Below are 13,147 nucleotides of genomic sequence, written 5' to 3'. Positions count from 1 at the left end.
GTGCTCTCTTACCCAAGGTTCACATAGTTAAGAGATATTTTACACTTTGGGTTATGCAAGGGACATCTCTGAGATGTCTGGACGATGACACAAACTGTGAGGGTAAAGCACACACCTCCAGCAGTCTTTAAGGGGAAAGGAGAATAAGAGAGAATCACACAAAATAGTAACTTGTTTGACAATACAAGCTTGGTTGGCAGGCTTTTAAAATTCCTTTTAAAAAAAATAAAGTTGTTAATATCACTTTTATTTTCCGATTGTGCATTCTCTCTTTTTCAAACATTACAGATAATGTAGTACCAACAACAAAACCACTGTGCAGGCTGTCATTTATGACAAAGGCCCTAAGCATTATGCATCAAAAGAACATAAAAAAAAAAAAAGACGTTAAAAAACTAAATTCTGTCCCCTCACCAGAAGATAAAGGGTAATCAAATTATGTGGAAAAAAAAAAAACCTATCAGAAATTTGATGAGCTGTATCAATTTATAAATTATAACATAACCAAACCACTTGGTTCTAAAAATACACATAAAAACTCTCAAAACTGCTTACTCCGGTGTGTAAACTACAGAATCAGAGACAAACCTGAAGCACTGCACAGGGAGAAGTCTGGCTCTCAGGAATCTCAGTGGCTCCGACAACTGGTGATTTGCAACAAGCCCCAGTTACTGTCCATATCCAATTACCAGATTTCTTAGTCTTCAAAGCGCAGTTTACAAAGGATAACATATCAATACTGCCTTTTCTTACGACAAATTCAACTAATGGAGCCAAGAAGACAAACCTGCGTAACAGCAACTGGTTGCTGCTCACAGAACAGCAAGGCCGCCGGTTTCGGAGCCTCGGAAGCATCCACGGGAACTGCAGCAGGCCTGAAACCAGCCAGGAAAAGTGGCTTTTTCTGGTGGCCTCCATTTCTGTCATACGTGGTCCATCCCTTTGTTCTCATTATACACCGGTCCCTCCCTCAGGCCTGCCTCCACGAGATGAAAAAGAGGGAAAATTCCCAGCCTGGTGCAGGACGAATGAAGGAGTGGGCTCCCTACCCACAGGAGTGGGAGGCCTGTGCTCCCCCCACGGCCCCCCCAGTCACACATTTTGTCTTCTTCTATGAGGGAAAGGCAGGGTGAGACGTCGCTCCCTCTCCAGTCTCCGTCTCCCGGTACTACAAGGTCCGAGCGGGGCTGGGGTTTTGTGCTCAGCCCTGGCAGGGACAGAGGACAGCAAAGGATGAAATAGTTTCTTCTCAGCCCCGAGACAGCAAAATTCAATTTCAAGTTATGTTGCCGAGAAGTCCCTAGCTAGTGTCTCTTTATCCTCCAAGACTTGCCACAAAATTAACTGCTCCACCACATGGCAAAAAAAACAGAACGTCTTCCACTTTATGAAAACTGAAGATTGCAGACTCCTGTCTAACTCTTTTCTTCAAAACTGACTGGAAATCATCCAGTCCTGTCAGTCTCCTGCTGTATGGACAATCAAGATAGATCCCTAATGCGTTTATAACATGGAAATAACAATTTCAAAGAATAGCTACCCAAACATCGAACATCTAACATGTCCTCTTCCCAGTAAAGCAGAGCCAGTCATATGAACAAAAACGGAGGATTCAGAAAGCTGGAGGTTTCTCCCAAATAAGCTATGGCCCGTTTGGCACTTTTGGCTAACACATATTATGTTACAGACATATGTAACACTGAAGATCCCGATGCCAGAACTTTTGCCTCTATTTCAGCTATTTTATGCACTCCTGGTGTGCTCCCGACACCCTCCAGCACTTCCTTGGCAGCTAATGAAGGGCTGCGGGGCTGCTGGCCAGGCTTCCCATCCGGGTACACTTGCTGAACCCTGGATATTACTTAAAAATTACATAGCATTTGGCAGGTGGCAATCACCAAGTAGCATCACCTTAACTTACATCTACACCCATAGGTGACTATGCGCCAGGCTAAGCATATATGCATTGAGTCCTTCTAGCTGGATAAGTGAAAGCACAGCCTACAGCAATCCTAACATGGAAAATTATAACCTGAGTTAGCATACTTTTAGATAGAAACAATTTACATAAACTGTTAGGAGTAATATTCTCCCCAGCTATGTGGAAGAATCCATCTTTTGTCTGGGGTTTATGGATTGTTTATGGCAATCCCACAGAATCTGCCAGACCAGTCTATCAATATGGAGACTACCCAAAAAGAGAGAAATGAGCACCGTAATTTCATCATTGTCTGTTGCTATCTGATTTAGGAGCTCTCTGCCACGTACGATTTCATTGCAGTTCCTATCTAACCTATTTAGCCTGCTTAACTGGTAAAGAAAAGAAAAGGAAAAAAGAAAGAAAAAAACCACAAAACCCAAAATCCAATGCTTCCTAAGGATAAAGTACAACATTTTAAAAGCACATGCACATACTGGAACAAAAACAAAAGTAAGAAAGGGAAGGGGGGCAGGAGAAGGGACACACACACACATATGCTGCTTTCAGGAACCTAACCATGCACCTTGATTACTCAATCTTACATAAAAAGTTCACCCATTTTTTTTAGAGCTGTGACACTGCATATCTGGCTTGCTTTGTAACCACAGCACCCAGTTTAAATCTGACCACTCTCTCCTTCCCTGGTCAGCCTTCTCTCCCACACAACTCAATCCAATTACCATCTTTCTATGACAGCTACAATTTTCCAAGCACCTACACACGACTGAGTCACTTCTACCATGTTTAGTTCTGTTGCTTACACTGGCCAGATTTAAATTAAGAAATAGTAAGAAACTGTCTATTTCCTTTCTCTGAAATAATAAATCCCCATCTGTTTACACAATACTTCAAACTCCTCTATGAACAGCTTTCAAAACAAAAAGTTTTTCATAAGAAAGCTCTCCTTAGACCCCACCTGGAGTACTGTGTTCAGCTCTGGGGCCCCCAACATAAGAAGGACATGGACCTGTTGGAGCAAGTCCAGAGGAGGGCCACAAAGATGATCAGAGGGCTGGAGCACCTCTCCTGCGAGGAAAGGCTGAGAGAGTTGGGGTTGTTCAGCCTGGAAAAAAGAAGGCTCCAGGGAGACCTTATAGTGGCCTTCCAGTAGCTAAAAGGGGACTTACAGGAAAGCTGGAGAGGGACTTTTTACAAGGTCATGTAGTGATAGGACAAGGGGTAACAGCTTTAAACTGAAAGAGGGTAGATTTAGGCTAGATGTAAGGAAGAAGTTCCTCACTGTGAGGGTGGTGAGGCACTGGAACAGGTTGCCCAGAGAGGCTGTGGCTGCCCCATCCCTGGCAGTGTTCAAGGCCAGGTTGGATGGGGCTTGGAGCAACCTGCTCTAGTGGAAGGTGTCCCTGCCCATGGCAGGGGGCTTAGACCAGATGATCTTTAAAAGTCCCTTCCAACCCAAACCATTCTATGAAAGCTTGTTTTACCAACAGTAACTTTAAGATGTAGCATATTCGAGGACAAAACAATTTCAAAATTGATAGGAAATTAAAAATCAAATTCTGAACTCATTAGGAAGATACTTAAAACAGACTTGCACTTGTTTGACAAAGCTAAATAAATCCATAACAATAATCTTCAACTAATCATAAAAAGGCAAAACACAGAAAAGTTTAGTGACAACAAAAATAATTTAATTTTTTTGGTCAAAATTTTAAAAAATATCAGGCAGGAAGCTGGATATTTTTGCGGAGCACAGTAAATTGGCAGAAACACACAATTTTTACAACTGTAGATACTGTAAACTATGGCATTTAATCCCTTACTACAATTGCAACAAAACATGCAGAACTGTTTTGCATGCTAGGCCTGTGTGGAACTTCTAGATTCTCCTGGGCTGTACGCCTATTATTGGATGCTATCACAACAGTTTGTCATTAATTACAAAAATGATACCTCCTCAACTGATTTTCTGTACGTCACGTAGACCCATGAAGAAGTATGGCAACACTTTTCATTTTCACTTCTGTCTTGTGCAACTTCTACATGCTGGTGCTGCCAGCATTGCCCAATCCTTGATGCTAAGCTTGATCCTAGACTTCTAATTCCCTCAACACTGTAGTTAAAGAAACTGCAAGTGCACCTAAAGTTGGTTTAATAGATATGATTTTCAAGACATCTCAACGTTTACAGCTAGATTTAGTGCCACTGAGGACTGCAAATGTAAGGAAAAGGGGAGGGGGGGGAAAAAAAATAAAATCTAGTGGGGGAGTTAAAACAAGGCCAGTAGTTAAGCTGCTCCAAGATCTCACACACAAGTCTTGAAATTACCAGTTAGTTTCCTAAAATGTGCGTCACTGCATCCATGAAGAACTGCCTTTCTAATCGTTTCTTGCTAGCCAGGCATGTGGAAGACTGAGAATTACTTTAAAACTTGGCCAACACAAAATATCAAATATGTTAAAAGTTGCCAAGGCAGAAACTTTTCATAGTGACTTAAGTGTTCTGTCTACTTGAACAAGGATTTGTGGTCCATCAGCTGACCTTTGGGTAATGCTTTGGAGACTGAATAATTGTATAACTATGGATATTCATTATATGTAGGTTACAAGCTACATATATCATTTAACAATTAAAAAAATACCAGTGAAACACTACTGCAGAGAAAACTGAAAGAAAATGTTTGAATGGCGATATTAACTTAGTACGATCCCAAAAATTTAGGTAACAAAGATGCCTTTTTCCATGTAGCAGTTAGAAGACTGGGTGAAGATAACTGTCCTTGACACCCCTCTGTATCTGCAGCATATTTGGGCAAGACTATACTGAAGTCCCTGCGGTGGCAGAGTCATGGCTCTTTGAACAAGCTCTCATCACATTATTAACGCAGACATAGCAACTGAGAGCTCGGAGCAGGATGCAGAATCCGTTCAAAAGTCTGGTCACTACTCAGGCATGTATCTCCCCACGATCCTCATGCATTCATTTAACGCTTTCATGATGTTTTCTGTATACATTGCATTTAATCATAGTCTGAGGATTTTGTGAGAACATTTAAAATTAACATGTGTCTTGATATGGGTACTTAAGAGGAGAATTTGGGGCAAAAAAGGAGAACTGCCAAACTGTGGCATAGTGACACAGAGATCCAGTTTTGTGAAATGCTTATAAAAGAAAAAAATCACGGCAGACAAACTGGTAAACATTTTAGCACATGACTTCTCAGTCCTACTTCATTATAGGTAACACAAAGAGACATTAAACTAAACGAAAAACAAATACCATAAAACTTAAAGTTTTTTTTAAAATGCAACATAATTACTCCATAGCAGTCTTTGATACAGTCAGCAGCAATAGAAAGCTATATTCAATAAAGACATTGATCTAAATGTAAGAATAGTACATTATCTAAAACAAAAGTAGAAATGCATATAAAGTCTTGTGTTCACAGTATAGACAATGACTACTTACCTCTTTCGAGCTGCCTGCTATTAGCAATTATCAAACAGAAAAATCAGTGTAGGCCACCCACTTCCTTATTTGAACTTGGTAACCCCAATGCAATCACAAACAAGAAAACAGAGGTAGGTTATTGCTGTTTAGCAGCTAGTTGTTCAGTAGCATATTTTTTACCTGCATAAGGTCCTGCCTTTCTTTTTCACCTGTGCATATAGCTTTCCTTATGGTTCGAAGCTCACTCATTATAGCTTGTGCTTCATCCAGTCTATAATTTGTATGAGCACTTGACATCTTACGATCAATCCTGTTGAAAAGATTAAGACAAATTCAGGAATTTTCACATAATCAGAAAGCGCATAGACATTTTAAGACCTGTTGTTCATTCATGTACCACTTCCAGGAATAAAATGATACTCTACTTGGAATTAACACAGCACTCAGTGCCAAGTACACTCTAAAGACAAAGCAATGCAATTACTTACCCAGGTTCTGCAGAACCAACAAACTTCCTGGTTTTAGCGTCCTAATACAGAGTGAGCTTACAGGTAGTGTCTGTGGACTATTTCACGCAACAGAAGTAAAATCAACCTAAAACTAACCTACACAGTAATAACTCAAAAAATAAAGACATTAGCAGTCCAGCTGTCATATTTTCAATGCAGCACTACACATCACAACATCTCTTCCAGGACTTCTATATGATCTTGCTTCAGAAGTTTCTAACACAGGCATTTCATTTTCTTGGGAAGAAATTTTTAATTCCTAAAATTTTATTGCAAATGCTTTCCTGCCACTATGGGCATCTTTGAGTATCTCGTCTAGAAGACATCATTGTCCTGCACTAAGGAACATCACATGGGACCATTCCAGAAGGTTTCAAATGCAAACTCAGCAAGGAGCACGAGCACTACTCACTACATGAGGTTGAAGTACTAACAACGTTTCCACCTTGCCATAAAAATCTCTCATCTTATGTGGGACATCCACTGTCTGATCCACTTTTTTTTCCAGCAGTTTGCAATAGTAAAGGACAACAGATCAGGACACAGAAGCCTAGTCCAGTGTACCATCTTCATAATTCGCTTTGATTTATAGATAAGGAACAAGAGACTCTGCAGAACTTACTAGAACCACCATTTGGTCTCAGATTTACAATGAAAAGTTATAGGTTTTTAACAGGCTACCCACAGCCATTAGTGAAAATTGTATTAAATTCCTGTTAAAATACGAAAAACCTCAATTTTCCTGTTAATCTAGCATAGAAAGTGTGTATATAGAAAAAAGGTGGTATGTGTAATGGTCCCTAAGCCAATGCTAAGAATGAACATCTCCAGGAAAAGGTGACTCTGGTTAACAGAATTAAAGATAAAACATACATCGGTCATTACAGAGGACATAAGTTTATAAAAGGATGTAGTGGGAGAGGGTACACTATACATATATGACAAGAATACTCAAACTCTATTTAAAATATTGAGAATAACTAAAAGTTTCAAGGTAGGTCTTGTATCAAGCTAAGAGTGTCAAGAACACTCACTCAGCATGTTCTGCCAGTTAAACAAAATCAGTGAAATTCCACTTGCAGCAGATTACTTGGTTTAAAATTAAAATATTAAAATGAAAAATCAAAAGGCTTGAATGAAAATCCTGTGGTTTTATTGTGCAGCTCACAATATTTAGGAAAAAAAATATGCAGGTTGGGTTTCTATGGTTTTGGTTTGTTTGTTTTTTTCTGACAGTTCCTGCTTTTGGAGTCAACACAAAGTAAGTCTGAACCTCAACCTTCCTACTTAAACACAATTTTCCCCATGTTGCATAAGAAAATATATAAGCCTTTATGATATTTGGTTCAAGAACAAGAAAGGATTTAAATGTCATGTGGATTAAAGGGGGTTTTGGTTAGGTTAGTTTTGTTTTCCTTCTAAGATGTTTACTTGAGTCTTCACTAATTTATAGTTAAAATCCTGAAAAGATTAGATAAAACCATGGTAAAACTACTAATCCAATTCATTAAAAGTTACATGAAAAAGATAACATTTGGTTTTATCTGAAGGTTACCTTAATGTTAAGAACATAGATTCTGCCCAAACATTAGACCTGAAAATGCCTCCTACAAAACTGCTCATTATACTGTTTGCCAGGTCCAAGGTGGCATTTCAGGAAAAGGAAATTATTTAATTTCAACCAGATTTTTGTCCAGCTACCCACATATTCATGTTCCTGGACGTCACTTCGGAGCCCAACTTATGAATTGGTATTTGTTTAAGGAAAGAATCAGAAAAGTTTCTACTGCCAGAAATATTTGAGCTTAAATCAGTATTGCTGTCAACCCAAACTGACTTAAGTATCTTACAAAATTATTTGTTATTTATTGCCTGTTACCTCCTTTCACAAAGCTCTAGTTTGAAAAGCCACAAAGTTAACAGGAATCTTCCGTTTTATTAATGGAAAAGAGCATGATACAAATACAGATTAGACCTTTGTATGAACAGAAAGAACATTCAACTAATACCCAAAACTATGAATAAAGTATACATTTTCTGAGGAAGATGTTTCTAGGATACACAGACTATTAATACACTTGCAATACTTTCAGTCCTATAGGGCAGTTTCCATGTTCCTCTATTGTTCTCCACAGGCCTTCAAATACACAAGACTCCCCCGTCCTCACCAAAGCACAGGTCTGTAGCCGAGTTAAAATCTAATTTAATTTTGTCAGGTTTCATATGCTCTAAACTAGCCTGTAGCTACAAATTGTTTAGTCAGGCCTAATTCCCTGTCTCTCCCAACTTCTCTCAGCATTCACCCCGCTCTCAGAGCCAACTGGCCAAGTTTTCATTTCCTTTGTTGCTAAACGCCTTCCTCCAAAATTCCTGCCGTCGAGCAGAAGGGTCACTGAAAACACAGGGGAGGAGGAACTGCTCCTCCTCCTCAGTCCCTGCACCAGGTCAGAGGAAGGAGTTTGTTCCAGGAAAGGCTCATCTTTAACCCTGTAACTCTGGACCGCGACAGGATCAGCCGCACCTTGGGCAAAGGCGCCTGCGGAGGTTGAGGAACACTGTCACGCAGGGTGGGATTTTTGCAGGCTTTAAACGGTGAGCTCCAGAAAGTCTCCAGTGGGCAAAGGCAGACTGCGATGTCCAAAGGCTTATCACAACATTGCCAAATTTGGATGAAACAATAGAAAACACAGCCCTGAGAAAAAGCTGCAGCACTACAAAGTTTGAAATTCTGACCGTATTGAAGTTGTAGAGGTATTAAAAAAAAAAAAAAAAAAAAAAAACACTTTAATCCTCTCTCCCTCCACAAAACCCCACTTTTCTCTAGCTGTTTTGTGGTTTGGTTTTTGGGTTGGGTCTTTTTCTTTTTTTTTTTTTTTGTCTCCTCAAAGATGGCTAAGCCATTTTACTAAAATTAAAAAGAACAGAAAACAAAACACAGTCCAAGGCAGACACTGTATGTGGAAAATGTCAATGCAAGAGATTTGCATTTAACAAAGGCATCTGAATCAGACAGCAAAATAAATTGATGGAAACACTGAGCAACCTAACCACCCTCACGATAAAATATGTCTCTCCTCTAAGAGCTATACCCAGCAGAGGTGCCCAGGAAGTCACATGGCAGCAGGTTCTGATACCTGCTCATAATGCCATTCTGGTCAGACTTTCAAAGCAAACATTCAGCCAGATGTGAAGTCCAAGTGTGACAGCTCCTAATGTTGTTCTTGGCTTATACTTGAAATAAAGTGAAGAACACGGCTTTAAAAAAGCTGAACAGGATGCATGCCATTCTCAGTTTGGCAGTTACTTGAAGAATTGACCTAGCACAAGAAGGAAGAAAAATTATGCAGACAAAAAGTTTAGAAAAGGTAACAAAAGGGGAACATGTCTGAGATGTAAGAAACTTAAATAAAAAATTCTGCATATTTATTTTAAAAAAGGAGCAATGAGTTTCTTTTTAGACAATATACTTACTTTGTGGATATGCAAAAACTAAAATACTGCAGCTTTGGTACTTGACTTGAGTGACCCTTCTCTGCTGACAAATACAAGCAGTAAGGGAGAGATCGCCCAGAGACAACCTAGAGCACCGTTAGGCTTTCAGCCTGATTTGTCTGCAGACTACACAAGGAGGCTAGAGAAACTTCTCCCTTCAGTTGTTAGCGTGAGTACTCTCCAAATCGGCTCACTTCCAACTAGAAGCAAAATACTCAAAAGAAAGCACGTATCTCACCAGAAGGGCAATTAAAAAATTACTTAAAAACACAAAACAAAGAAAAACCAACAAGCCTCTGGTTCACAAGTGAAGTCATCAATGCAGAGAGCAGAGCTCAGCAAGGCACAAACACTGACAGAAATTCACTCCAATCCTCCCCAGCTTCAGCAACAACAAATGCCACCCAGTGCACCAACAGGACAGAGGATGACCGTAGCAATAGCAGCAATGAGCAGCACCGAAGCATTGAGTTTTCATACTTGAACTTTTAAACTAGATGATTAGAGTGGCCACTAACTAATCAGATATGCTTTAAAGTAATTCCTCTCTTGTATGCCTCTCCTATACCGCATCCTGGAGTATGGGCAACTTCACTTGGGCTAAAATCCAAGACTAACATTTGTCGTCTTAATCATTCGCAGACTTTACTTTTCAAAAAGTTGCACTATCTTAAATGAATTATATTAATTAAAACAATCTTGAGTTTCAAATGGCCTTCAAATACTTTCATCATCCTAGTCAACTGGTTAGTCCTTTTATAAAACAATTGAACCTACACCCTTAAAATAACTCAATAACCAGTAGGAAAACAAATAAAGTAGAAAAGGCAAGGCAATTCTTACTCACTTCAAGAAAATATGATTAAGAATCTTAAGACAAAATTGCTTTTGTTCTGTTACTGCTTAGGTATCTAGGCCACCATCCTAAAACGTTGACTATACCTAAATTATTACTTAAAATATTCGCTGTTTCAATATACCGAGTGCTTTATTTTACTAATTTTCAGTTAATACCATGCATTAACAATTCCCCTAACTACCTGTAAATACTTAGTGTAGTCAGTAAAAATATATTTATGCCTGACAATTATTACATTATATCTGCCAATGAAGGATTTTGGCTGAAAAAGTTTTCTTCTCTGAAGCTTTTAAAATGCACTGTAAAACAAAAGAACATTGTAAGCTTAAAAAAACAAACAAAAACCCCAAAACAAAACAAACCCCAAACAATATGAAGTGCATGGGCTACTCCCTCTCCTTTAAAAGTTGAATCTGAGTATGTCCCTTTATATCATTTTGTTAACATAATACCAATCAAAATCAAAGTTGGAAAATAAGTAACCTAATTGCTCCAAGATACCTGAAACTTTGCCAGAATTCCTGAAGCGAAAGTGTGTGCCCATACTTTGTAGCACCAACACACTAAATCCGAAGCTTCGGAATATTTCCACAGATACTGTACTTATGCTGCAAAACGCATTAGACATGCAACAGTTCCAACGTTTTTCAGGAAGCGCCTGCATTAGGCAGTTCGTTCACATGCATGCTGGAAAAAATGCCAAGATTTCTAAATGCATGGCCACATGTCCAAGGCAAACGCAAGAGCTGTTCAACACATGGTCTAGCCCCTGGCCTTGTTGAACAGATCTGGAAGCCACAACCACCTGTGTTTACCTGCCATCTTTTCCATGGCCTGGCAACCTCTCTCCCTACCCCACCGGGCATCCTGCATACGTGCTATGCGTGTAGGTGACTAAGCGGCGCACAGATGGAAGTCACTCAGTTCCCATCTGATGGCCTGTCGGAAGAGTGGCAGGGAGAGGGTCACCACAACAGGTCACAACCTTTCCCACCACTGAGCGCAAAAGAAACAAGAGCGCCGGCTGCCTAATAGCCCCGGGGGCAGTGGCAAATTGCCCCAAGCTACCTTTCTGCACAGGGAGGAGACAAGGATTCTGTAGACATGCAACAAAATCCAAAGTCTCACAGACCATCAGATTTGCAGTACACGCACAAATCAGCTATGCCGTGCAGAATGAGTCCGCCTGACCGTAAGGTAAAAGGAAGAAGCCGTGTTGTGGTGTACAGCCTCCCCCCCAGGAGAAGTACTGTGCCCAGCCAGAAAGCCTCGGTACTCTTCACAGAAAAACTACTCCACTGCATGGTGCTTTGGGCTGTGCTCCAGGCACTGGGTATCTCCAGAAAACATTTGGAAAATATTTTAAAAATCTAATTCCACCTCGACAACATCTTCAGAAGAGTTAAAGAACAGGGCCTATAAAACTGTTTTTGCATGTGGATCCGTGAAATCACCACTCCAACCAATTCTGTCCAACCCTTCTTCCATCATTTCACACTGTTCTCACCCCACATCACTATCATAGCAGAAACTCTGAAGCAAAGCAATTAAGAGGTTTCAACTTTTTTTCTTTTTTTTGGCAATGCTTTTCTAAGAAATTCATTCCAAGGCGAATAAAGTAAAGAAAAAAAAGATCCTCCCACAAACTATTAACTTACTCTTGCAGAGTTTCCACTCCTTTTTCCTTATATTGCAGCTCCTGCTTCATCTGTGCCAATTCTCGTTTTAGCCTAGAAAGCTGAATATAACAAGATAATTTAAAGTAATAATATGTAACAAACTTTCATAATAACAATTGTTTTTCAAATACAAAATCTTAAGTTACTTTAAAAAATGGGAAGTGATAATCTAAGTTCCCTTCTTTTTTTGTTTTAAAATTTGCATTAAAATAACAGAAGACTTTCTGAAATATCTAAGACCCAGTCTAACAGCAGTCACAACATTCAGCTTTCAAAGTATCTATTTCCTCATCTATTCTATTAGTTAGCTTATGCTAACAGCTAGCAAGTTTCAATCCATATGATTTTTCTTTTCCCCTTGTAGCAGACAAGACACCTCTCAACTGTCCTCAACTCTTTAGTCAACTTCAAAAACAGACTGAACATTCAATGCTGCTAATTTTTCAATCTGGGAAAACAAAATCACTGGCAACAGAACTGGTCTCTCTCCCAAAAATGGCAGCTTGATTTTCTACAGTTGTTTTCATATTGTCCTGCCCTCTCAATCCCCCCCGCCAATTACCTTGGTCCAACTAGTGAGCACAAATCAAAAGTGGCAAAGCAGTGATGTCTCCAAAAACACATTTTTGTGGTTTTATGAAAACGGTTACCTGAGTAGGTTGGGCAGACGTTACAAGAGCACTATCAGCACCAAGAATGATCTGCAAAGAAATAGCTTCTTGCCCTCCAAAGCTGACAGATAACTGAGGGCAACAGGAAGAGGAGGATGCAAGGGACTACAGACAAATGGGGGGAATGGAGGTGTTTCAGTGGGTGGTGGTGAGGTGTGAGACTGAACTGAGAGCCCAAAGAGGGGCAGGGATGGAAGAAAAAAAGCTCTCTCTTCTCAAGCTATCAAACTTGGTACCTTTTCTAAAATTTACCTGGAGTGCTCTTGACTTTCACATGTACATCAATAAATGACAAAACCATTACTAGAAAAAGAGTAAGGAAAAGAGAGTAAGGAAAAGTGAGTTTTTAAAAAGAGTAAAAGAACAGAAGAAAAAAAAAAGTTTTTTTCAAAAAAGTTTAAAAAAAAAAGTTAAAAAAAATTCCTACATAACCAGGCATAGATTAATTCTGTCAGCTCTGCTCCAAGAGCAAGTGGCTTCACAGCAGTTCTGGGGATGCAAACCATGACTGCCAGAGTCTCACTATCCTCTGTGGCCCCCCCCCTTCC

The 13,147-nt window shown here is 39.7% G+C and overlaps 1 protein-coding gene across 4 annotated transcripts in view; it reads right to left on the bottom strand.

Moving 5' to 3' along the window:
* WWC3 (WWC family member 3) overlaps positions 1-13,147 on the bottom strand; it is a 103,689-nt gene that overhangs the window by 42,974 nt on the left and 47,568 nt on the right. For all 4 annotated transcript variants that reach the window (XM_075057572.1, XM_075057569.1, XM_075057570.1 and 1 more), the window contains exons 5-6: positions 11,908-11,987; positions 5,570-5,699 (exon numbers count right to left, since the gene is read on the bottom strand). In XM_075057572.1, coding sequence (XP_074913673.1) covers positions 5,570-5,699; positions 11,908-11,987 — 210 coding nt within the window. The remainder of the gene's footprint in view (positions 1-5,569; positions 5,700-11,907; positions 11,988-13,147) is intronic.

Source organism: Buteo buteo, chromosome 25 (genome assembly GCF_964188355.1).
Source record: "Buteo buteo chromosome 25, bButBut1.hap1.1, whole genome shotgun sequence".
NCBI classification, from domain to species: Eukaryota; Metazoa; Chordata; class Aves; order Accipitriformes; family Accipitridae; genus Buteo; species Buteo buteo.
The sequence above is the reverse complement of the archived record's forward strand: the minus strand, read 5'-3'. Positions and strand labels throughout refer to the sequence as shown.